Genomic DNA, 25,297 nt, shown 5'->3' with positions numbered 1-25,297 from the left:
AAAGATATAAATTTAGAGGACAGTGAAAGACGAATAAAATATCCATGTTCCAACTCCCTCCTTTTTGAAAACACACCATATTCACATCTGAGAACTCTGAGTCATAACAGCTACCAAAGGGTTAATAAAATGCATTTAACTTTCCACTGCTGTTACAAGAGATGTAATATAGATATGTGCCATCCATCTCTCCCTGTCATTGCTTGTAGCAAAAGCATTTTACAGGTTTCATTATAATAATTTCTTCCTTTCCTTGATGGTGCTCATCACAGGACCAATACATATACCTGCAGAAACTTATTTGTCCAGCACATAAATATGAAGTGTATTACTTGGACAAAATACACCAAAATAAAATGAACAGACTGAAAACAATTCAGTTAGTGCGTGGCAGAATTTGGTTGGATATTTTTCTTTACAAATGTAAGAACATTCTATTCAAATTCTTACAAAGAGGTCCAACCAGACCGAAGCTAACAATAAAGCTAAAGTAAATAAAAATAAAATATATATGCATTCTGTATTCATATGTGCTCTGTTTGAACTAAATAATTATTTCATTTATCATTATCAATTATCATTATTTACACAGAAAGACACTTCCACATCTAAGCACTAAAGATGGGCATAGGTGAAATGATCAGAATATTCCTTTCATACGCAATATAATAATAAAATGGGAAAACAGTGTGTATTTGTTAAAGATTGCAGTTATATTTGATTTATATAAGTCACACGCTACTGTGATCCATTACACTTAAAAAATGCCTCCCACTGGATGTAACATTTGGAGACACATTAACTCACTGGTGTGTGCTGTGCACTTGTACCTGATCGTGTTCTTCAGGTACTACATGTGTTTCTTAATTGCCTCAGACCAAAGAGAAGTCATGTTGCAGCTTAATGTGAGATTATTTTTTGCCTTAACCTTCTCAATACTTCTTCCTAGCAACTAGCACCACAGCCTTTTTCTTTTCTCCAGGATGTTAGGAGATGAAGAGTGGAGGTGAAAATCCACGTACACAGAAAGGAAAAGGGAAATCTAAATACACAATTGAACTTCTGAGCAATAGATGGAAGAAGTATGCCTTCAGGAACCAGGGTTTAGCCGTCTAACTATGTTCACCTCTTGGCAATATTTCATTACCACTTCAAATCTTAAATTTCCTCTTCTGAGAAAAATATGAAAAAAAGAGGATGAAAGCAAAAATAAGCCCCAAACAGAAGAAATTTCTATTTTCAAAGCTTTTTAAGTTCGTACCTTGCAATGACACAATCTTCAGTTTGTTTTTGTTCTGGATGATATTGCATTGTCTTCATGCATAATGCTAACTGGCTCTAGCAGTACCATATGTTAAAGCACTTCGGAGTCTGGGAGGGAATGGGATAGAGATGTGAGAAAATCAGGGGAGCATTAGGGAAAAGGTCTTCACCAGGTCATCATGAACACAGAACAGGCTCCACTGGGCAGTGGGCATGGCCCCAGTGCCAGAGTTCTGGGGTGTTTGTATATCACACTCAGACACAGGGTTTGGATTTTGGGCAGTGCTGTGTGGAGCCTGGAGTTTGAACTGTAGGGGAAAAATTGAAGCTTGCATTTTCATACCTTCAATCTCTCGCACTCTTGTTTCAAGCAAATGTTAAATTCATGCCGTATCAGTTATTCATTATGAACTACATTATTTTCAGTCCACATATGCAAAAGTTAGGACTTAACTTTAAAGTGCTAGTAAGGGCTCCTGTGAGTTCATGGCAGTAACCTTCTCCATTAGCCTAGCTGCAAATCAGGTAGTAGGCATTTTGTTGTAAAACTTATTGTTCAGGAAACATCAATTGTCCATAAATGTTTTCATGTTTAAAATGCTATTTTTCATATGTTGAACAATTTGAGTTATCTTAGTTTCTTTCTATTCATATTGATGCTGTGCTTTCATAAGCATTTATGATCTATGATGATCTGGTATGAGGCCTGTGACCATTCATATTTTCCACTTGGGGGTTCAGCACTAATTTCCAGTGCCTGTTCTTTAATTGTGCTCAGTAGTAGGCTTGTTTGCTGACTTTGCAGGCAACCAATGGACAATTACCTCAAATTTCCACTGGATTGCAAGAATAATTTTTTTGAAACCTCCTGAAGTGTCATATACATTGTGTGTGCTTATATGCTCACTGTCACATGGCTACCATTTGCTGATGAAAATGAAAATCCTAGATGGTGATTCTTTCCAGTATTCAGGAGACTTATAATTTGATTTTGCTATTTTGGATGACTTGATAAGTCATACAGATTAAAATACACTAAGATTGCTGGCCAGGTCACCTTCGTCAGAGGACAAAAGAATTATGTGTGATTTGAGACACATCCAGCTGGTAGACATGATCTTTACTTCAGAAGCAGGATGAGCAGTCAAAATCATGTCTGACTGACTCTCACAGAAGTAATGGCCTACTATTGGTTTTGGTATGAGTACATAGAAAGTAAATTATGCAATAAATAGGGAAATTAGAAGAATACTTGATTTTGCCCTCCATCTGCTGTAAGTTCAAGTTTCAGGATCTGGCTGGCAGTGGAATGGAGGAGCCCTTGTGGTAAAAACTAGAAGTGTCACAGGATAAATACACGTGAAACACATTTCAGAAATACAGCAATAAGAAGTTATCTCAGTGTAGATTCTAACTAACTGAAAGTTAAATATTTATGTATACAGGTGATATTCACATTCATGTAGACTTAGACTTAGGTATATATCCAAGCTGCAACATTTTAAACAGGAATATAAAATGACACCATATCCTGAGATTTTAATCCAAATAAAATGGAAGCTGCCTTGAAAGTGCACTGTGTTCATTTTTTTCTTAAAAAGCAACAAAAACAAAACTTTATATATGTGGTGCTGGTATAAAATTGAGGCTAAACAAAACATTGGAAATATTGTAAGGCAATCATGTACATAACCACACACTCATATCCACATACAAATATATATAGAAAAATATATCATAAAATATTGCTGAGGTCGACACAAGTACATGTTTAAGTGAACAAGCCATCTGCTTCCACTGCTCTCATCATAATGTCAACATTTGACTGTTCTCTCTTACGTACTATACACATGGATACATGCTGTGTTACTAACAGTGAAAACAGATACTGTGATTTACTTGCGCTTGTAAAAATGTAATTGCATTTAGTTATTCTGAAATTATATTAATACAGTCACAACAGAATTGCACCAGTTTGTAAGTTCCTAGTGGCTACATGTAGTCATAAAGGCCACCTTTGAGGGTCCATGTGCACAAACCATCTGCTTCCAGCTGATACCAGAGAAAAGAGGCATGCTAGGGGAAAAAGACATTCTCAGCTGTCCTTAAATGGTGTGACAAAAGAAAGGCTTGTTGAAATCAAATATTTAACAAGACAAATGCAATAACATATGTGTAAAGCACAACATTGGACAGTGCTGAAGACTTCTGTTCCAGATAACAAGATGTGTCCACAAATCTACGTGTCAAACTCCTCTGTCCTATTTTCCTCATCTGTCCTGGAACCTCTCCCCAAAGACATCACTACTGCACTGCAGTCCCATAATGATGACACAGCTGACAGGCAAAGATTATTTTTACGCAAAATGTTTCCTTTATGGGCATTTCCATCTCCCATTGCCCATCCACCCCTGCTACACCAACCTTGCTTAATGTTTTTTGTAATCCCATGTAAGTTTTAACAAGTATTAGATCTTCATCAAAACTTCGTCTCTTTGAAATAAGATCTGAAATATGGTGGGCTTTTTCTCCTGAAAGTTCTTCTCACAAGGTATGCTATTGCTTTACCAAGTATTTCAGAATTTAACCATGTCAAAATTATTAAATCCACAGTCCAGATTTTTATGAGTCACTGAAGAAAACAGGTGACAAATTTAATAGCAAAATGCTTATAAATGCTTTTAGAAATCTGCACTTAAAAAAAAAAAAACAAAAGAATAAATTTCTTTCTCATTATAAATCATTTATTTCAATGGTAATATTGCCCTAGAAGGAGCCACAAACTGGTAGTGGCATTGTTACTTTAATTGCTGGAAAATTACTGAGATTTTTTACTCCCTCCTGTAGTCCTCATAATTAGTTACTGAAAGACAGCTTTTAATCTCCTTCTGCCTCTCCACACTTAGCTATAAATCACTACCAGCTTTGTTAGATGGATTCTCAGGGTTAAAAAATTAAATAAATAAATAAATAAATAAATTCTGACCATGGTTTAAAAAAAATATATAATATGCCCATGATGAATTTATACAAACACAGCTAACAGTTGGGTACCGAACACCAGGTTCCTTCACCAGTTTTCTAAGTAGCACAGAAAAGGAAGCAAATACTTGCACATATATGAATATATTCTCAATAACTGCACATTTTAAGATTTTAAACTTAATTTTCCCAGCATCTTTCAACAAGTTCTGCCATTCTAAGTCATCTTCTGACATTTTGCAAAGTCAGTCATTAATTACCTCATACATCAATTTTTTTCCTATGTGCAGAAGAGAAGAGACTTAGTGATGTAGGGAAAGTGACAAAGGCTCAGCAGATTTCCTGCTCTCTCAGTGCACCACATCAAAATGAAAAAAGAAAGCACAGAATCACAGAGTCACAGAATTGTAGGGGTTGGAAGGGACCTCCAGAGATCATCTGTTTAACCTCCTGCCAAAGCAGGCTCCCTACACCAAGTCACACAAGTAGGTGTCCAGGTGGGTCTTGAATATCACCAGAGAAGGAGGCTCCACAACCCCCCTGGGCAGCCTGTTCCAGTGCTCCGCCACCTCACCATAAAAAAGTTCTTGAGCACATTTGTGCCAAACTTCCTATGCTGCAGTTTTACTGTAAATGAGGATTTATATTTTGCAAAAGCAATGGTCTTTTTAATTTGAGGACCGCAAATGCATTTGAATTTTATGAAATACTGAAAGAGTAGCAAGGATTTTGAAATATTAGATCTTCATCAAATCTTGGTCTGTTTGATATAGAAAGACTAATTGTTTTTGTTAATGAAGAATGATAGTTCAAAGTTATATGAGATCACTTCTAGTTTTACGTACATGTATTTAACAATATATACATATATATATTGGATGTTAGGGGGAAGTTCTTTACAAGGAGAGTGGTTAGGCCCTGGAACGGGCTGCCCAGGGAGGTTGTGGATGCCCCGTCCTTGGACGTGTTTAAGGCCAGGTTGGACGGGGTCCTGGGCAACCTGATCTGAATGTGTATGTTTGGTGGCCCTGCTAGGCAGGGGGGTTGGAACTACATGATCCTTGAGGTCCCTTCCAACCCGGGTGATTCTGTGATTCTGTGATATTTAACAGGTCTCTCAGGGAGGTGGTGGAGTCATTGTCCCTGGAGGTGTTCAAGAACTGTGTGGATGTAGCACAGAGGGACGTGGTTAGTGGGCATTTTGGGAATATGCTGACAGTTGGACTAGGTGATCTTAGCAGTCATTTCTAACCTGAATGATTCTGTGATTCTATATGAAAATATTTAATTTTGTTTTGCTTTTGTTAACCTGATGTGACATCAGCTCACAATGTTTCAAAAATTTTGATGTATTTTTCTTGAATAATGCAAATCCGGAAGGTATTTTCTAACTCTTCATCAGAAATTTAACATGAACTAGAAATCTAATTACATACTGTACATAAGTAAGTGTAATTTCAGCTTTAAAGGCAGGTTATGATGAGAAAAAAAAACAAACAAGCAAGTAAAAAAAAACATACCTTTATTCAGATACCAAATCTAAATTAGTATATATCTATATATTAGTATATATTAGTACATATCTTAGTATGTAGATGATCATCTAGTAAGCACTGAAATTGCACAGCAGAAACTATGGAAAGCTGGAAATGATCAGCACTGACATGCTTCTCTTTTTTTCTTTGAGGAAAAATGTCCAAAAACTTTCTCACAAGCTGCATTGCAGTATGTTTCCTGATCGCACTCGTTCTTCCAATGCTCTAAAGTAGATGGGGCAAGATAGTGCTCTCCAGTGTGCTGCACTCTGTGTCATAACAAGGCAAACAGAATGATAATGCAAGTTAGCAGATTGTAAGAACCTGACAATAACCTCAAAATGCGAAGGTGGATGGGTGGGAATATTAACCTGGGTGTGCAATGTCATGCATAAGAAAGGACAGAAAGGAACAGCTGCTGTAAATACTAGCGTGCCTACTACAAACTCAAAAATATCAAGAAAAAAAATCAAGAATTTACAATAATTTGGAAATAGAAACTACTACTTAAATATATGCTAATTCTGAAAACAATACATCCAGATGTTTTGTTTTGTAATTTGTGCTTGACTTATGCATACACAGAAATATCTCAATTCTGTAATGCATAGAAGGAGAAAATATCACCTTCAGACACTTTGCAACTAACACACACTGAGTATACCAGAAATAAAACACCAGCATTTACAAATAGTTTTCATCAAGTCATTTTTAGGAATAGAACAGAAAATACTTTTTTAACATCTTTATCAGTGACATCAACAGCAGGATAAGTGTGCCCTCAGTGAGCTTGCAGACGACACCAAGCTGTGTGGTGTGGTCAGTACACCTGAGGGATGAGATCTGATCCGGAAACCTGGACGTGTTCAAGCAGCGGGTCCAGGAGAACCTCGTGAGGTTCAACAATGCCAAGTGCAAGGTCTTGCACATGGGTTGTGGCAATCTCCACGATCAGTACAAGCTGGGGGGTGTAAGGGTGGAGCACAGCCATGCTGAAAAAAACATGGGAGTACTGGCAGATGGCAAGTTGGACATTATATGCAATGAGTCTTTGCAGCCCAGAAAGCCAATCATATCCTGGGCTGCAACAAAAGAAACATGGCCAGCAGGGCAAGGAAGGTGATTCTACCGCTCTACTCTGTGCTCAGTACAGTTCTTATTTGAAGTACTGTATTCAGATTAGAGTTCTCAGTGCAGGAGAGACGCAGACCTGGAGTACATCCAGAGGAGAGATTCAAAGGTGATCAGAGTGCTGGAGCACCTCCCCTATGAGGACAGGCTGAGAAAATGGGGCTGTGCAGCCTGGAGAAAGCTCTGGGAGGACCTGAGAGAAGCCTTTCAGTATGTAGGGAGGCTATAGGAAAGAAGGGGGCAGACTCCGTAGCAGGATCTGTTGTAACAAGACGAGGGAAAATGGTTTTCATGGTCTTTCATGGTCTTTCATGGTCTTTCATACTGACACGAAAGAGGTCTGACAGACTTTCAAGGACTAACCCAGCTTTTATATAATTTTAAAAGCTTCTTAATTTTAAAAGGAAAAGAATCTCCTTTCCAATATGGCTTGTCATTTAAGCATGTAATGCAACAAAGGAGATAAAGGCAGATACATATACAGAACTGGCTCTGAGCAAGCACCAGGACATTTCACTACCACATTTTAAGAGGAGCCTGTTTACAGCTCTGCTAAAAAGAACAACATTCTTGACTAGAGGATCAGAAATTACTGCCTTAAAGGAGGATTCACCTACTAGCAAAGAGGCTGAAATATTAAAAAAATCTGAGTCGGTATTTCTGCAGCTAACATCATCTCACTGTAACATTAAAGCAGCATTAAAAAGCCATTTTATGCTTTTCTGTTTTCAGTAAGAAAATTCCATGCATTCACAGTGAAGCTTTTCTATGCTGACAGAGGAGATCCTGCATATTAGCAGGTCACAGTAGTCAATATACAATAAAGCAATACTTTATCTTGCAATTTTTAATCCTGCAGGATTTCCTGCTATATCTCAAAAGTATAAAACAACCCCCAACTCCCAGATATTATTAATTAATACCACCTTGGTTGGAAAACTAAAATAGCTTTGCTTCTTTTCAATTGGAAGATCAGACATAGAATTACTTCGAGAATATAGTCCTTCCCACTCTTTTAATTTAACTGATTTCTTTGAAATCTTTTCCATGGCTTTGGACTGGTGACCTGCAGACAGTTCTGTTTTACAGCCAAGAAAAGGGTTTTTTATTCTTTTTACTTTGGTTTAAGCACTGCTAAAAGAAACATTGGACTGTAATCCCACTTATGCTGTCATTCTGTTTTATTACCTAGTAAGTTTTCACTTATTCTCGAAAGATTTTTCTATGCCTTGGGAGCACAAAGTAACTCTGGTATAAATGAAAATCATGTTCTTTGCATTTTGGCCCTAAGACATCATTAAAACCTCGTACTTATTCATTAATAATCATCATTAGTTGTTTTGTCTATCATTACTTATGATACATGCCTTAGAGCAAGGTAATTGCTTATCTACTGAAAGGCTTAACACGGAGAAAAATCACAATTACGTGGAATTTGAGGAAAATGGAGATGTGTAAGTATAGATTTGGCTTATCAGTGTATGAAGAATAAATGCTTATTCTCCTTATAGTAAGATCCTTTCTCTTGCCAAAGTAACGGTAGGTCTGAGCTGTCTATGAGCACCATATTGACCAAAGGACTGTGCATGAGCAGTGTCTTATCCTCTCTCTTTTCCATCCTGAATATCCTAAAAGCACACAAAAACAGAAGGGGCATGTAAAACCTTGGTTTCAAAAAACACACTAAAAAAGCAAAACTGAACTGTCTGACCTGCTTTATTTCTCTCCCATCAATATCTATAGCAACAAGTACTAAATTAACAGTATCAGTTTGGATGTGGTCATAGCAATACTCCATCTCATGGAAAGACTGCTTTACTAGAACAAGAAGGTGAAAGGGAATCCTATGGCTGTGTACATTTGTTCTATGAAAGAATAAATGTAACACCAGTGCTGCTGATTTAAAATATTTCATTTACAACACAGTCTTTAATTCATTCACTAAAACACAATTGATCTTTTTAGGATCAATGTCCTTAAAATTTCAAAGCAAAAGATTAGAAATCTTACAAAGGAGTATATATTGAAACTACCTCTGTGCTAATATATTACTTCCTCAGCAAAATATCTTCCTATCCTTCCACTGAAAATAATTTGACAGATGATTAGTTACAAACCCAGAGAAGAGAAAATATTTGGTCGTTAATTATTTTGTTGTGGTGTAGGTGAGGACCCATTGAAGAGCTCACTCTGAGCCTTACATTCCATCAGTTCTGACAGGTACCAAATCTTGTTTTGGTTAGCTTGGACAGTACTTAAATGAGAAGGCAGCGGAACTTCTAGCAACAACCTTAGGCACTTCAGGACTTCTAAACACTGGTTTAACCCTTGTTGTTAGATTTGTATACCTGAAGACTACATGCAAAAAATCACCACTTAGTTTGGCTCCTGTGTAACACACAGCCTTGTCCACTAATATTTGCCAGTAGGTCCATAATTCACAGAGAAAAAACACACAGAATCAGTTTAAAATTGGAGTAAAATAACAGCCAAACAAACAAAGAAGAAACTTCCTTTTGTTTGGTTTTGCCTTCATTTTGGGACAAATGTACTGAAGATACTAAAGATAATTAAATAGTTATAATATCTAATATAATATTTAATAATTGAATTTTCTTTTTACTTGAATGGTGACATACATAATTCCACAAAAATCTACTGAGTTTCTTATGAAGCAAGCAAACTATTTTTGCTACGTGACATTGAAAGCCTAGAGACAACTTTCTCTCAAAATTGGTCACATGATTATCCATCTGCCCTGCTACAACAAGCTCAAACACAGCCAAAAAGAGTCAGCGTGTCCACTTCGTCCATGATTAGGGAAGAGGCAGGGTAGAGATCTGTTGGAACAATCTTCCTAAATTTTCCCTCCAGAAGGATGTGGAGCTGCTTCCTGGCCATTCACTTCCATGAGCTTTCCAGGTTTGTAAGTAGAGACCAAACTCTTTGTTTTTCTTTTTTCTCTTTCCAGCCAGCTGACAGAACATAAGGAAAGAAGGGTAATTCGGGAGGGAAACAGAAGCCGTATCTTTTGGGTTGTGGTTCTACAGGTGAGGGACAGGGGCTTGCCTGTCCTGCAGTGAGGTTGCAGACTGGCTGGCAGAAGGGGATAGGAGAAGGGCAGATCTCTCAAAGAAGCTCCTACACCCTTTCTCTTCAGCTGGCAGTGCCTTCAAGTCCCATTTTTCTGTTTCTAATGTCACACGTCTGTGCTGTCTCTACAGTGTCATGCACAAGGCCATGAATGTTAGCTGCAGCAAGTTTCACTTTGAATTCACGTTTTGTTCAGGTTAAGAATTTCATGAATAAAAACTAAAAATACTATTTATGAAGAAAATCAAATAGTGTTGTTAAAATATAATTACATATTTCAGGATCCAATTAAAATGGAATAATTCTCCTCTTTTGCAAAAATGAAAATGAAAACAAAAAAAAGTCAGAAGTGGAATTACTGGGATCATTCACTAGACTTTGCTAATGCCACTAACAAGAAAAAGAAAACAAACATACAAACAGAAATTCAGTGCTTCACAAAACAAACAGTTAACAAATATCAAATAGTTCCATTGTATTGACAAGTTACAACCGGTTCCCCTCTCCTGTGAAAGAGTATTTCGTTATATTGCTTCAATTTAAAACTGGTAAAACATTTCTATAGGAAAAAAATTAAAAACTAATATAACTTGCAGTATTTTGATGTTCATGGAATTCTGTTGTTGTAACACCATCTTTTGAACAATACTGCTTCACGAATTTTCATGCACAGTAAAGAATAAGGTAACACACCAGTGCATCTTCAAAAAATGCACCAAAAAAGAAGATACTTCAAAAATATCTTGAAAACAGCTATGGGTATGGCAATTCATTTGAAGACTTGTCCCTACAAACATAATCATTCCCTTCTCAATGAAATTAAACATAGACTGTTAGAATATCCTCAGTTAAAAGGGACCCACAAGCAACTCCTGGCTCCACACAGGAACACCTAAAACTCAAACTCAGTGTATGAGAACTTTGTCCAAAAGTTTCTGGAACTGCAGTAATTTGGGCTGTGAGAGACAATATTGAAATTTCCTGAAATCTAAAGATGACATCGCCTAACTTCTCATGGTCAACTGGGTGGGTAACCTTATCATAGAAGAAATTAAGCTTTTTAAACATGACTTCCCTCTTGTGAACCCATGATGGCTATGGCCAGTGACTGCATTGCTTTTCAAGAATCTTTCAGTAACTCACAGAATAATCTTCTCTATAATTTTACCAGGCACTGAGCTGAAACTGACAAGCCTATTATACCCAGGGTCTTTTTTCTTGCCCTCTGTTAAAATTGGGATAACATTTGTCAGCCTCAGGTCAATTGGCACATCTCCAGATTTCCAAGACCACTGAAAAATAATTGAGTGAGGTCTTGTGATGATATCAGCCAGCTTTTTTAGTATGTTGAGATGAATCCCATTGGGCCCCATTCACTTGTGTGCACTCAGTTGGAGCAACAAATTCTGTATGGATTTAATGTTGGCTGGGAATTTACTGTTACCACAGTCACAGGCACTCTGAGGATCCCAAAGCTCATCACTGGTGTTAAAGGCAGACGGAAAGAAGGCATTAAATGTCTGCCTTACCTACTTCACTACAAAGGCAAACAGCATCTCTGCAGTTCTCGCATGTTGGCTGACCTTGTTTCCAGTGCCCATATAGTTTCTTTTCACACTTAGGTTCTAGAAGAACACTGCTCAGCCAAGCTGGTCTTCTGCGCCACATGCATGATTTCTGAAATTTTGGAATTACCTATTCCCGTGCTCTTAAAAAGTGGTACATAACAAGTGATCAGCACTGATAGACTCCAATACTTTAAAATGCAGAATCCTGGGGAATCCTGCTAACTTGTTCCCTCAATGTCCCAAACCCTTGACTCCAGGGTTGGAGTTTGGGTGGCAATTTTCTTTCTGTCACCAAAGATTTTCAATTTGGATACTTCATGGTCACTACGTCCAAGAAGGCCACCAATTGCCACTTCACCCACAAAACTTTCTCTATTTAAAAGTAACGAATCTGGGAAGTACCTGTACCAAGAAGTTACCACCAAGGTGTTTAAGGAATCTCCTGGGCCTGTTTGTATGTGCTGTGTGGTATTACTTGTTAAAGTCCACCAAGTTGCAGTCACCCACAATCATCTAGAGGTATCCCCTAGTAATCAAAAATTCATCTGTGCTCTCATCCTGGCTGGACAGCCTCTCACAATTACATCCTCTTTATTTGCTTCTTCCTTCATCCTTACTCAGAGGCTTCCAACATTGCCATCAACAACTGCAATCCCTGTACAGCCCAGCCCCTCCCTTGTGTATGGAGACCAACCCATCTCACCTGTATGACCCATCCCGGCTGGAGGGCCCAGAAACCTTGTCCACTGAGACACAGCAGTCACAGGACTCTTCCCACCAGATTTCACTTGCATCAGTAATGTTGTAGCTCCAGGACTGAGTCCAGGCTTCTACATATTCATGCTTTTCCCTCATGCTGTGTGTACTGGTGTAGAAACATTTCAAATGTGCTTCATTCTACCCAGCACCTCCTGGAGCAGACTGAAGGTTACTGTGATCATGTAGTCCCTCAAATTTTAGTGTACCATCCCATAGCTTATGACGCTATGAGCTGCATTTTATTCCTGATCTCCTTCAAATCTAGTTCAAATCTATCAATCATCTCTACTAACTCCTGTGCAAAAACAGGAAAGGTGCATCTCAGTGTGTGTCAGCAGGCCTGGTATTGTGAGGATCATGTCAGCGACTCAGAGACATGTAAAGACCAGCTGGTCTGCCTGTTCAAGATTGTTCTCTGCTGCTGCTGGGAAACGCTACCCATATTCTTGATCATTCAATTGCACAGAGGCCCTGAAGTTCCTTTTGACTGCTCTTGGACTTTTCTTTTTTTTGCTATTTCACTGCTGCTAACATGAAAAAAATCTAAATGAATAATTACCAGAGGGCCATACTGGGCTAGTGATTTTTGTAGAAACATCTCTCTAGGGGCCCTAGGGAGGCAGCAGACTTTCCTGTGGGTCAGGTCTGGTTGGAGAATCAGGCCCTTCATTTGCCAGAAGGGAGACACCTATCACAACCACCCTTTTTTCTTGAAGGTAATGGCTGTGATACTGGGGACAGCAAACTAGTCCTAGGAGATCGTTCCAACATGGATGGATATTAATACATTATCGTTTGCATGTCCATTCAGTTCCATAGCCTCATGCCTGTTGCATGAGGACATTTGGGAGGGTGATGTAGGCAGGCAGGGAATTTGCCTGCACCCCTGATCAGTAACATGCCTTCCTTCTCTGTGTAAGGTGACCTCCATTTACATGGTGGCACAGGGTAGGGAGTCCCTCATCTCTTGTACTATGGTTGGAAGATGCACCCGTTTCAGGGACAATACAATTCTATCAGCCCACCTCCTTCTCTAGCTCCCTGACATTTTTCTCAGCCTGCCCAGCTCCTCCTCAAGAGCTATACATACCCATGCTGATCATTTCTTCTGCCAGTACACACCTGACATGGATGCACTCACTACTGCAGTCAGACACTGACAGAAAGCTCCTCATGCTTTGCAGCCTGGGTGGTTGCACATTCCTTTGGAAGCTCTATCTCTGCAACTGTATCAGTTCCCGTGGCTAGAGAAGCACCAGGATACAGAGGACATAGCTTTCTGCCCGGTAGATATCATGACTCGAACTCTGTCACTGGAAGTCATGCTGATCCCATTAAATGCTCTCCTGCTGTACCTAGGAGCCTCAGTGCTCCTTGGACAGCCTTTTGCACATGCACAGGTGCACTGCTGCTCCTGGCCTTGCAAACTGTTCTCATGATAATTAGCATACCCTGGCAGATTTAAATCCTAACAGATTAAAAACAACATGAAGAAAATATTTTGAATGTACTCAGAGCAAAAATGGGCAACTCGCTCAAAACAGGAAGAACTTGTGAGGCTTTTGCCTGCTTCAGCTCGTAGATTGAGATTTATTTTATGGTGAAGTCCCACTGGATATTCAGCACATTCCCTGCCATTAAAAAAAGTCACTCTGATGATAAAGGATTTCAAGCCTGGAGAGTCAAGTCTGAACACCAATGCAATGCATTTGTATTTGGAGGCAGAACAATGCAGCAACACTGCACGCATACCAAATCCCATAGCAGATTTATTCTACACAAAGCATGAGAACTCAAGGGAGCTGCTTGGGCCAAAGTAGTAGCACTGCATGTTGAGGCTATGAGGTTGTCAAGCATCAGAGCTAATAGCACCCCTAATGCCTGGTGTTGAGTGTAAGTGTGGTACAGTGCCTAGCACTGTGCTGGACACGGGCTGAGAAAAAGTGCCTGCAGCAGAAGCACTGCTCAATGGTTCCCATCCAAACCAAGCCCCCAAAAAGCTGATGAAGAACACAGAGAAATGAACCAAGGAATTAATATCAGTGTATGCAGATGTAGCAGGCTGCTCTGTTTCTTGGCCAATAGAGAAAATAATTCTATATGCAAAGGACAGTTCTGGAGTGCTGCTGGCTTACCTCAAAGGGCCCTCAGAAAGGAATGCATAAAATAAAAAGTTAAAAAATCCAAAATACTTCATATTTTAACTTCGCAATGAAAATGTTTTATTACATATTAAAAAGCATTCATTTTACATCATGTAGTTTACCAGAAACACATTTTTCACAAGAACTTCTGTATTACTTGAACATTATTCAAAGCAGGTAATTTGTTTATCCCCTTTTATGATCTCCTATGGACTTTTGATGCATCCAGTTTACTAGTACATGAAGAGATGATACAAACCCTTGGTTGTAGCAGACCTATTTTTCCACATTTACTTCCACCTTTTTGTTGAATGCTTTTTTTTACCTAGTGTGGGAAAAAGATTTTCTTCTTGTAGCTAGAATTTTTTATTAGAGAATGCCCAGGATGTTCTTTTTGAGCAAATATTTGTTCTTTAGTATTTATTGTTCTAGGAAAACATTACACTTTACAAGGCATTTTCAAGGACCAGGCCTACTTGAACTGATTTTACCACTGAATGTGCACAGCAATCTGACACAATTTTGTTTACCAAAAAAATAAATCACAACCAGCACTTGAATATTCCAAAGAATTTGATCATTCAACTCTTCTTTCGTGTTGCTGAAGGTTTCTGGTAATCTCCTGAATATGTCCTGACCTGGCATATAATTTTGCAGACACCTTGACAAAGATCTTTCATTTGCTATTTCCTCAGTTGAGGCACTAGGAAAGATCTATGAATAATCCATCAATCCATTCAAGGTGAAGGGGGAAAAAAAAAAAGCTTTAACACTTAGACAGCTGTTCATCAGTTGTTTAGAAATAGTAAGCAAAACTGAGGCCAGTAACAGATAAGGAGAAAAAAAGCCCAACAGCTGCTTCTGTCTTAGCTCCTGACATTGCTGGTTAAGTCCGGAATCAAAAGCTACAAGCAAGAGTGCTTCCAAATCTTGCCCCAGAATCTGAGGTAATCCTCTTTACAAAACACAGTTCTTAAAGGATTAAATGAGGGACAGCATACTGAGCAGTTAGGAAAGAAACGCAATTCAGGCTGGTTAAAATACCTGTTGTAGCATTTGCCATAGGAGGAACAACCAATGGGCATTCTCCCCAGCACTGATTCATAAATGAGATACGGAAAATTATAGTGCTTCTTGGATTAGTATGAATTGTCCCAGTGGGTATACCTATAGCCTATGTTCCCTGTCACATTTTTCAAAATCCTGCTGATGTGAGCTTTGATGAATATAGAGTTCTAATGCAGAAAAATAAACTTGTAAGGAGCTGTGCTAACCACTTCCACAACTTTTCACCAACACCCTTGTTCTTATTTCCTCGTATTCATGTTTAGGAATGCAAAATCTAAAACCTCAGGAATAGATCTATGGCAATATCCAGCAATTCTTTGTTCTGTCACAGTCCACAAAGTACACTGTAAAGTAAGTCACACTACTCAGTATGTCTCTCAAAAACACTATTCAAAGAATATATTAATATTTATAAAGATGAGGCTATTAGGGCAGCAATAACCACAACCAAGTAGCTGAGTGCTACTTTAATCTTAGTTTTTCAGTCATCACATTAAGCTTTCCATGAGCTCAACTAGTAGTTACTGGAAGCAAGTAATTTTAAGAGTGCTTGGATTTGGTTCCTTGCATATTATCCCCATGCTCCAGCACTGTAAGATTGCACAACCATTAATACAGAATACACAAATCAAAATCTTAACTTTCTGTGCACGAAGACTAACTTCAGCACAAGAGAAAACTTTAAGGGACACGGAGTATTAACTAGAGAAATACATTTTAGAAATTACAGTCTTTTTCCCTTTAAAATACTTTATGTAGCATAACCCACTGCAACAAGTGCAAACACCAGAAACATTCATTCTTAAATTTCTGAAATAATAGTAGTTATCCTAACACCCATGTATTCAAATATATTTTTCAACTAAGTGTACAAGGTTGTTACTACCTTGTTCAGACTTCAAGACTCCAAGAGTCAAAAATATTTTAATTATATCTGCATTAGGAAAGCAATCCCTCCCTTACATTATATATAAAAATAAATTTATCTAGAAGAGAGTGAGTGTGTGTGCAAGGAGGAGAAAGTAAAGGAGGTCTATTCAGTATAACGATATTTAAACAAAACTCAAAAGAACCAGCTGCCCAGACATTACAGATTCAACTTCTTAGAAACTCAGAATATCAAATGTTGAAGTTCCAAAGTTCATATAGTCTAAAGTTCATTCAGGACTTAAGACTTAAAATTGGTAAAGCATTTGTAAAAAAGCCCAGGCAACAGTAACCTAACAGCACTTCTGATGCCAGGAAAAAGTTTAATGTGGAATAGAAGTCAGATATTGTTCCGTTGCATTTCCAGTGAAAGAAAATTGTACTGCTGTCATCACAAAATGTCCTTATATCTGACGTAAACAAAAGAAAAATTACAGTTACTCATTGGCAAATAGTTCAGTTACGTAAGATAGTCTATAAGCATAACTTCAGTAAGCTGCAACTGCACTGCAGTTGTAAGAATGCAAACACAAAGTGCCATGTTATCTTTTTAGACAAATCTAACATAATACAAGCTGTAGACATTCTAGTTAGCAGCAATATTACTTTGAAAACCGAAAAAAGGGTGCACATTTTTAAATTTTCAAATTGAAAGCTAGAAACTACTGTAAACCTAATCAGTTGAAAAATTCTTGCATCTTCTTTCGAAACTGAAACATAACATACACGGTATTTTACATATCATTTTTTCACATTGTAACTAAGCACAATTAACATTTATTTTGGCAGTAGAATGTTCATCTCACACGCTAGCTGGGAGCTCCTGTAACATTCTAAACAGAAGATGAAGAGTCATCATCAGGTAGAAAGGAAGCAGAGGAAGCAGCTGCCTCATGAAGAATGGGAGCAAGTACATGGCGACAAACAGGACATGTTCCTGACTATAGAAAAAGAGAAAAAAAGAACAGGTCATTTGCACAGCTCGAATTTCATTCTAGTGAGGAGCTGAAATTTATGATTTACAATGTCTTTCTACTTACTACAAACAGTACTGTCTCAAACTCAAATCAGATTGGACTGCTGAAGGAAGCTAAGAGATGTATATCACTTCTGATGAAAACTTTTTTTTTTTGAACACCAGGTATATATATAACAGGAACCCTGCAAGGTGGACTTCTTCAAAGAGAAGTGGGAACTTAATCTAGTTTATATTTGACACTTTAAGGAAAAATAAAGCCCAAATCTAACAGGATTTCATCACAGTTCTCAGCAACAGCATTTTACTACTGACAGTAGGGAAAAAGGTAAGACAAAATACAAAGATTTTAACATCAAAACTAAGAGCATTAGGATACAAAAATAATGTAAAACCACCTAGAACTCATTCTAGAGGTGATCTTCTCTCCCTGGTTTGAATCAATCACATTCTTACAGTACTTGAGGAAGGGATACATTACACTATAGGCTCAGCGCTATTTCTAAAAACTACTAGAATCAAGTCCAAGTTCACACTGTACATAAAGAAGAGTGCAAATCTATTTACAGAAATACTAATTAATGAATTAGAGTTCTTTTAGTGTCACCTCAGTATGAGCCAGGATCGGATCCAAGGAAGGAAAAGGTAATTATGGATGATGAAAATGAAATCTAATACAACATTTATCAAAGGAAGGTGTTGCAAATTAATCTACATTACATTCTTGCAGATGTTTATTTCTTCTGTGAACTTTATCACCACAAATGTGCCTGACACATTCCAGCAAAACAGATGAGATACTTATTTGTCCTCAGAAAAAATAAAAGCATTATCTTCACTTTAGGTGGGAGGTACAGTAAAAAAAACTTATCTTGCTGAAGTGTAACTTACTTTTTCTTTTTTCATTTTTACCCAAAACAAATCATGTTTTTCCACACAAAACTCCTTTCCCATTCAAGAATGACATCATTGCATTCTAATCTCTAACTACTATAAATCCTTACAGAAATAAATGTTTAACTATTCAGTTTATTTATCCATGTATATTCACATATGCATACCTAAAAATAAATACCAAGTCATGGCTCCTGGTGACTATGGATATAAATTACTCTCACTTGATTTAGAATTTGTTTCCACAATGCATAAGAATAATAGCCAGTTATTTCACAGAACACCATTCCACGTTTTCAGTTTCAAACTTCTGTTCTTCCTGTAAGAATGCAAATACTCAAACAAAACAAAGAAAACCCACCAAAAAAACCTGCCAAAAAACATTTACCTTCTGTAACCAAAGAGTGACACAAGGCTTGTGAAACAAATGATGGCAGGGTAGCTCTGTTATGACTTCATCTTTTACATATTCACTGCAACATATAGTGCAGCACTGTTCTTGACCTACAGACATCAAGCAGAAAAAACATTAACATCTTTTAATGTCATTTAATCTTAGATGTAGAAAACTGATATACCAACAGTATCACCAATGATTATGAAATACAATCACATCTCATAGATGTAAAGATTTAAGAGGTAAAGATTCATTTCCCAGAAGTTACAAAAGTTACATTCAGTTCAGTTCAAAATTCAGAAGCTCTTAGTACAGTATTTAAACATACTGTGCAGCTAACAAGGCTGTATCGATGTTATTATAAAAAGCTAAATTTGTTCTTATAAACATAGCAGAAATTAGTTCTTAATTGTTTTTTCCATACCATCATGGTCATCTGTGACAATGATCTGTGGTAGACAATCTATGCTTTCTTTAGTAGCTGGCGGATGGGCCTGTTCAACATCAACTGCAAGAGACTCCAAATGTGCCAGAGCATTCTGAAAAAGGTGAGCAGAGATCAAGTTCTCTTACTCACAAATATAACATTTCATATAAAAACAAATAAGCAAGACAAGGAACCCTGTCAGATCAACCATGACATTCATTTTTTATTTCGGTAATGAAAGAACAAAAGCTGAAGATCAAAATAGTATCAGATAGTTTCTAAGGCTTCTCAACATATCAGCACAGATGCCCAACTTATTCTCTAATGAATGTTTGTTCATGTTCTAAAAAGAGAGCAAGAAAATACAATAAACCTTGCCAATATAAAACTGCCTGAAGAGAAAAGCCCCATTTACGCAGTTTTTGGCTTCAAAACTAGCATTACTCAAGTGAGAAGAAAAAATTAAGTAGCTGGGCTACAACAATCAATGTATGCTTTCAGGAAAAAGCAGGATCCACATATATGTTTCTCATCTGTGTAATGACTTTGCATGATATGCACTTTGAAGTCATCTTATTTGAAACTCAATTATATTTTTCACCACATAAAGCCACTATGACACCAATTATAAAGCAGGCAGATTTGATGTTAATTTACATCATATATTCAACCACATTGCAATGTTTTCTTTCTGCTGGAGAACTTTTCAAAAAAGCAAATACAGCCAATCCAAATTCTAAAAAATGCACAAGATATACCTTGTCCAACAATACAACAGAACAAACTGAATAGCCACAAAGACATAAGCACTGAGTTGATATCATGAATTAAGTACCTCCAGCCTTCAAGTACAACTGTTTCCTGTTCTAATCAGGATGAAATAGCAAATTTTCTGTTAAGAATTTTAAGATAAATTGATATTTTTTTTAGCATCTATCATTTACATCATTTACCCAGTAACAACAAGAACAAATCAGAAAAACACTGGATGACATGTAGACACCTTCAGCAGCCTTTACTCTGGATCTTTTGAAGTTATCAGTCACAGACTGTGAATGTGTCTGCTCTTACCACAATGGCAAGATAGCTCGGGTAGCCATTCCATCTAGTAGCTCTAACACCTACAGTCAAATATTTGCAGTAGCATAAAATCAGCTAGAACTAACAGACAAACACAGCTCCTACTGCCACAAGTATTCTCATCTAGAAGTTCTAGTTAAAGAGAACCCTGGAACAATTGTCTGTGGTGCAGTATACAACTCTACTTACAAAACAACTACATTCTTCAAACTCCTCAGATCTAACAGCTTAAAGTCATTCAATTCTGCTACAATGGACAACACTTCCTTATTAAGTTGACTTTAGTATTTCTAATGGTATTTTGCTGCAGCTGTGATGGTCTGAGAATATTTTGAAGATACTGATATATATATCTGTATCAGTGACCTGTAGCACAGCTTCCACAGAATAACTAACTACCTTTGTACTCATCTTTCTGCTTGCCAAGCAAGTTCAATGACACTCAATTCCTTACGACACTGACGTAATTACAGCAGCTTCTCTGTCAGCCATGTATACAGTCAACTAGGACTGCATTTACAGGCCAGCTTGAATGAATTTTACACATTCCTTCTGGTAGAATTCAACAATGTTCTTGCACAGAAATGAGGGAAAAAAAATCTCAGAACTGTAATAACCTCAATCTCCTTTTAACAGTTTAATACATAGATAAAAATGGATGGGATTTTTTTTCCCTTCTCTATATAATTCCTTTCTTCACTGCAAAGGAGGAGGTCAACTTGCTTCTGTAGTTCTGCCTTGTTTGATGTAGTGAGAACTAGCAGGTATTGAAGAGAAATGGATTTTTCCTTATACAACTTGAGAATACTGCTTTTAGAAAAAGCTATCAACAGACCTCCTACATAGCAAGAAGCAGTTAAGATGCATCTCCAGATAAGTTAACTAAAGATTAACTAAGATAAAACTAACAAGGTCCTCCAAAACTGGAGAAAACCCTGTGATACATCTACAAAAAAAAAAAATAAAAATATGCTGGCCTCCCAAATGGTTTGAGATGCACACTAGTAATCTAAGATTAATAACTTCAGGTACAGCCCTTTGACCTCCTTGGAAACCATCAAGTTCAATCACAAAATTATTGATTTTATCACTATTTGTAAGGCTAAAAAGCTGCATGATTGTTCCACTGACTGTCAGCTTTTAGAAATTTTAAAATTTCCTCAGTATTGTGCCTGCAAGTATACCCTGACACAATTTGCCCTGTTCACCCCTTTTAATTAAGAGCTAGTTGTCAAGCTCCCTATTGCTATCCCCTAAACTTCACATACAAAACACTCAATTTAATTGTTGCAACACCATATATGTCTACCCATCATTTAACTCATTTTGGCAGAGAATATCCTGCAGAGAAGACTTCTGGCAAAGCAGAAATTGTCATGTTGCACGAAGCAGAATTTCAGCTAGGTAGCTCTATATTCATTCTGACAGTGACTAATATCATGTAAGTAAAACCAAAAAAAAGCAACAATACTCAGAACAATGGTGGTTTATCCAGTATGTAGTCAAGACAAACAAATCCAATGAAGACTAGTTCTGAGGAATACAAATAGACTTCTACCACTACTCTTAAAAAAAAAAAAACACCTGGGATAATCTATACACACAGTTCTAGGTATGAATTTTCTTTGGGTATGTACAAAATTTGACAACATTTAAGTGATGTATTCATGCTTGCAGAAATGCCAATATTTTCATTTTTCCTTTAACAGAAAATAATTGCATATTCTAAAACTAGTTCTAAAGCCAGTGCTGATCAATGACTTCTTGCTCTATATCATTTAGAATAAGTTTAACGCCTGTTTTCAAACTTGCAAATTTAAAAGTTCAAAGCAGACCAAGAAAGGCTGTTTTCTAGACCTTACTGAATCTTTGTCCATAAGTTGACTAAGAATAGCTCCTGTGACAACACCACAGGTATAACACTGAAATAGTCAGAACACCTGTACCATTCTCATATGTTTTTCTAATACTGATAAAAAGTTTCCTATCTAATGAAATACTTTTATATCTAATATTAACACACAAAAGAGTAACCTTCAAGTTGAAAAAAAATAAAACTCAGTGATCTAAATATTTGTGTATTAAAATAACACAGTGTGCTTTGGTTTTAATTAATACAAAAAGCAACTGCTACGCTTTAATACCTCCATAGCTTGTGCTAGGCGCTCCTCTAGTGCCATATACGTGAAAAACTGAGGATCCACATATGAAATGACTTGAGCAACTCCTACTCCATCACCAAACTCATCCAGCAACCTGAAAAAGACAAGTTTGAAACACAGACAATGTGTTAGGAAAGGCTTCCTAAGGTAACAGTGACAACATGAAGACTGGATACATTTAGTTGTCTCACACCAATAACACTTTCTTCCCAGGCTCCTGCTGGGCTCTGCCAGAACACACTACTGACCTATGCCCAGCACAGTGGTACAGTCAGTGATATAGACATCAGAAGATTCTGAAGTGATCTTTTATTATTGACTACTTCAAAGTAAAAGGGCAAACAGCTCAGCAAATAAATTCCACGTGTATTCTATTAGGTTCTTTTAAAAATTGTTGTTCAGATTATATTTTCATCATACGTCAGCATTTCACAGCTTAACAATCAGGGATCAAATTTTAAAACGGACATGGCAAAACTGTTACTCTCTGCATATGATGAACAGGAAAAACATACTATTAGAGAAACATTCTTCTTTCTATTCTGATTAGTTAAGCAACTTGCCAAAGCTGATAAATCAGTTTATATCCATATACCACAATTTCCTTGTTAGCTTGCTGAAGTACTTGCTTGTCCCTGTAACACAATGTACTTTATTTCAACTTGGACTTCCACATGTTAGTCCCTTCTGAGTTTTTTGACAATATAACAACACTTATACTGTCCCTTTATGAAGGCACATCTACGCAGCAAACTTTTAATATTGCCAGTAATGAGAAGAAAAAAAGCTTTAAGCCTTTCGCTGAGAAGCATTCAGTCTAGCTTACTTGCAATTTAAACAAACACAATGTGTTACTCTAGGATTAGGTTGTGCAAGTGGCTCTGATAACTTTCTTCCTGTCATTTGCAGGGCTTTTCTGATAAATATATCACACTATTCTTCAGCAATCTAAGGACAAAGAAAATATGAGTGAAGTATTCAAAATCACAATGAAGTTAGGTAAGCACATAGCATTTCTAAGAGAAATAAGGTATGTATTACAATGTCTAACTTACTTCAGCTGCAAAGAAAGAGAAAGTTGCACTGACTTGAAGGTTGACTACATTCATAGCACCTTGTTTTTGTTTGTAATACTCCTGCTATACTTACTGTCTTGAAAATCAATTGAAAAATTAAACACATCCCTCAAATGTGTCCTAGTGTGTTCTCATACACAGCCTCATTTAACAGATCTACACCTGCCTTCTAGAACAAAGATACCTGTGTGCATTTAGACATCTTACATAGCAGAAGTAACCAGTCACCACAAACTCTCTAAAATGAACACAGAAAACCCTAAGAGGCATACATACCTCCACTCCACATCCAGGTCCTCACTCATACTGGAGTCATCCTCAAGGTTGTTGTTTCCATCCAACATAAAGAATCCAGGATGCACAAAATCACTAGATGGGTCGTTTTCCTCATCACTGCTGCTTTCTATTTCTTCATGATACTGTAACCAAGGAATTTCACCTTCCTCCAAAAACGTTTGCACCCTTCAAATTAATAAGAGAAAAACATTTGTTCCCTTCAAATAAATTAATGAACAGACAAAGCTAAGAAGTTAGAACAACTTCCAAGCATTTGCAAGCAAGAGAGGATACAAATACTATATCAAGGGTTGCACCTATGTATTTCCCAGAGACCTCAACTAGAAATTTAACATTTGCTTTCAGAAAATAAAAAAAAAAAAAAAAACAAACATAACTTCTCAGTATTATCAGTTGGTCCATCCAGACTTTGAACTTACTAAAACCCACGATGCTGTAACAGAACTACTTTCACAGTGCTCAAGGTCAGCCATGTAAGCTGCTTGCTCAGCAATTTCCCCAATACAGGCAGTATCCCTGTCAGGGCTACCAAACTTAGTTCTAAAGATTTTCTTATTAATCAAAGTTCAAAAATCTAAAAGTTAAAGGCTCTCAACACCCTGGAGCAGCCTGCCATGGGGAAGCTTGACCTAATTGCCAAGAGATCACTTGTAAGAGAAGCCATGTGTTGCTCCTAGATTCTCCAGAGGATAAATGGCTAAAGGAATTAAGAATACTGCTTTTCTTATCAAAGAGCAAATAAATAGGAATTGTGTTAGAAATTAATACATTTGCAGGTTGTCCACATCACAGAAAACTAAAGGATACACAGTTCTATTGCTGTTGTTCTGAAACAGATTAGTTTTCACGATGTTTTCATAAAGCCATTCTAATTCTTAAGACCTCAAGAGACAGCAATGCTAACAAAGCAGTAACAGATTTAGACCGCTTGGTGCTAGCTGCTGTATGCCCATGAGCAGAAGCAGCAGAAAGAATACTTAGCCATGACTTGTTGCTTTATAAAGACCCAAACTAACAATCTAAGGTCAATATTAGATACTTAGAAAAAAATTCCTTTTTTAACTTTCATTAAAAAAAAGTAAAAAGAGCAAGCTCTCATCAAGCAAATGTTTCAAATTCACTTTAATCACTTACAGGAAAATAAAGAAAAGAAGAAATAAAGAACAGCTGTTCCATTCACTGGAATATGAAAAGCAGTGAAAAACAATAGCTTTGCAAGGAGTACTATGCAACATCAGAAGATGTGTGTAAAGAGACATGCTATATAATTAGCTTTTCTAATCTGCCTTTTTTGAGTCAGTACACCATTACCCCTACTGACACTAATCTCTTATTAGTATTAATGCCCTCTTATTATTTCTATATCTTTCACAAAATAGCCAGCGCTACTTGTATGACAAGTCATTTTATCCTATTTTAAATGTGTACATCAAGTCGACCATGTAGTTGTCCATCAATAATTATTCCTAAGATAGGAACTATTTTTAGAATTTGTTTTTTCTGCTTAGTGTCACGTGG

General features: G+C 37.2%; 1 protein-coding gene across 3 annotated transcripts in view; it reads right to left on the bottom strand.

The window, feature by feature from the left end:
* Positions 1–14,543: 14,543 nt before the first annotated feature.
* The window catches only part of PJA2 (praja ring finger ubiquitin ligase 2), a 34,216-nt gene continuing 23,462 nt past the window's right edge, over positions 14,544–25,297 (bottom strand). For 2 of the 3 annotated variants that reach the window (XM_042864945.1, XM_042864946.1), the window contains exons 5-9: positions 23,759–23,944; positions 22,389–22,500; positions 19,162–19,276; positions 18,729–18,844; positions 17,253–17,411 (exon numbers count right to left, since the gene is read on the bottom strand). In XM_042864945.1, coding sequence (XP_042720879.1) covers positions 17,304–17,411; positions 18,729–18,844; positions 19,162–19,276; positions 22,389–22,500; positions 23,759–23,944 — 637 coding nt within the window. In that variant the 3' untranslated portion in view covers positions 17,253–17,303. Of the gene's footprint in view, positions 16,881–17,252; positions 17,412–18,728; positions 18,845–19,161; positions 19,277–22,388; positions 22,501–23,758; positions 23,945–25,297 lie in introns of those variants that run through there. The other variant, XM_042864947.1, reaches the window with a different exon arrangement.

Source organism: Lagopus leucura, unplaced genomic scaffold (assembly GCF_019238085.1).
Source record: "Lagopus leucura isolate 7727_CA_CO unplaced genomic scaffold, USGS_WTPT01 Super-Scaffold_774, whole genome shotgun sequence".
NCBI lineage: Eukaryota > Metazoa > Chordata > Aves > Galliformes > Phasianidae > Lagopus > Lagopus leucura.
This window is presented reverse-complemented; position numbering and strand designations above follow the sequence as displayed.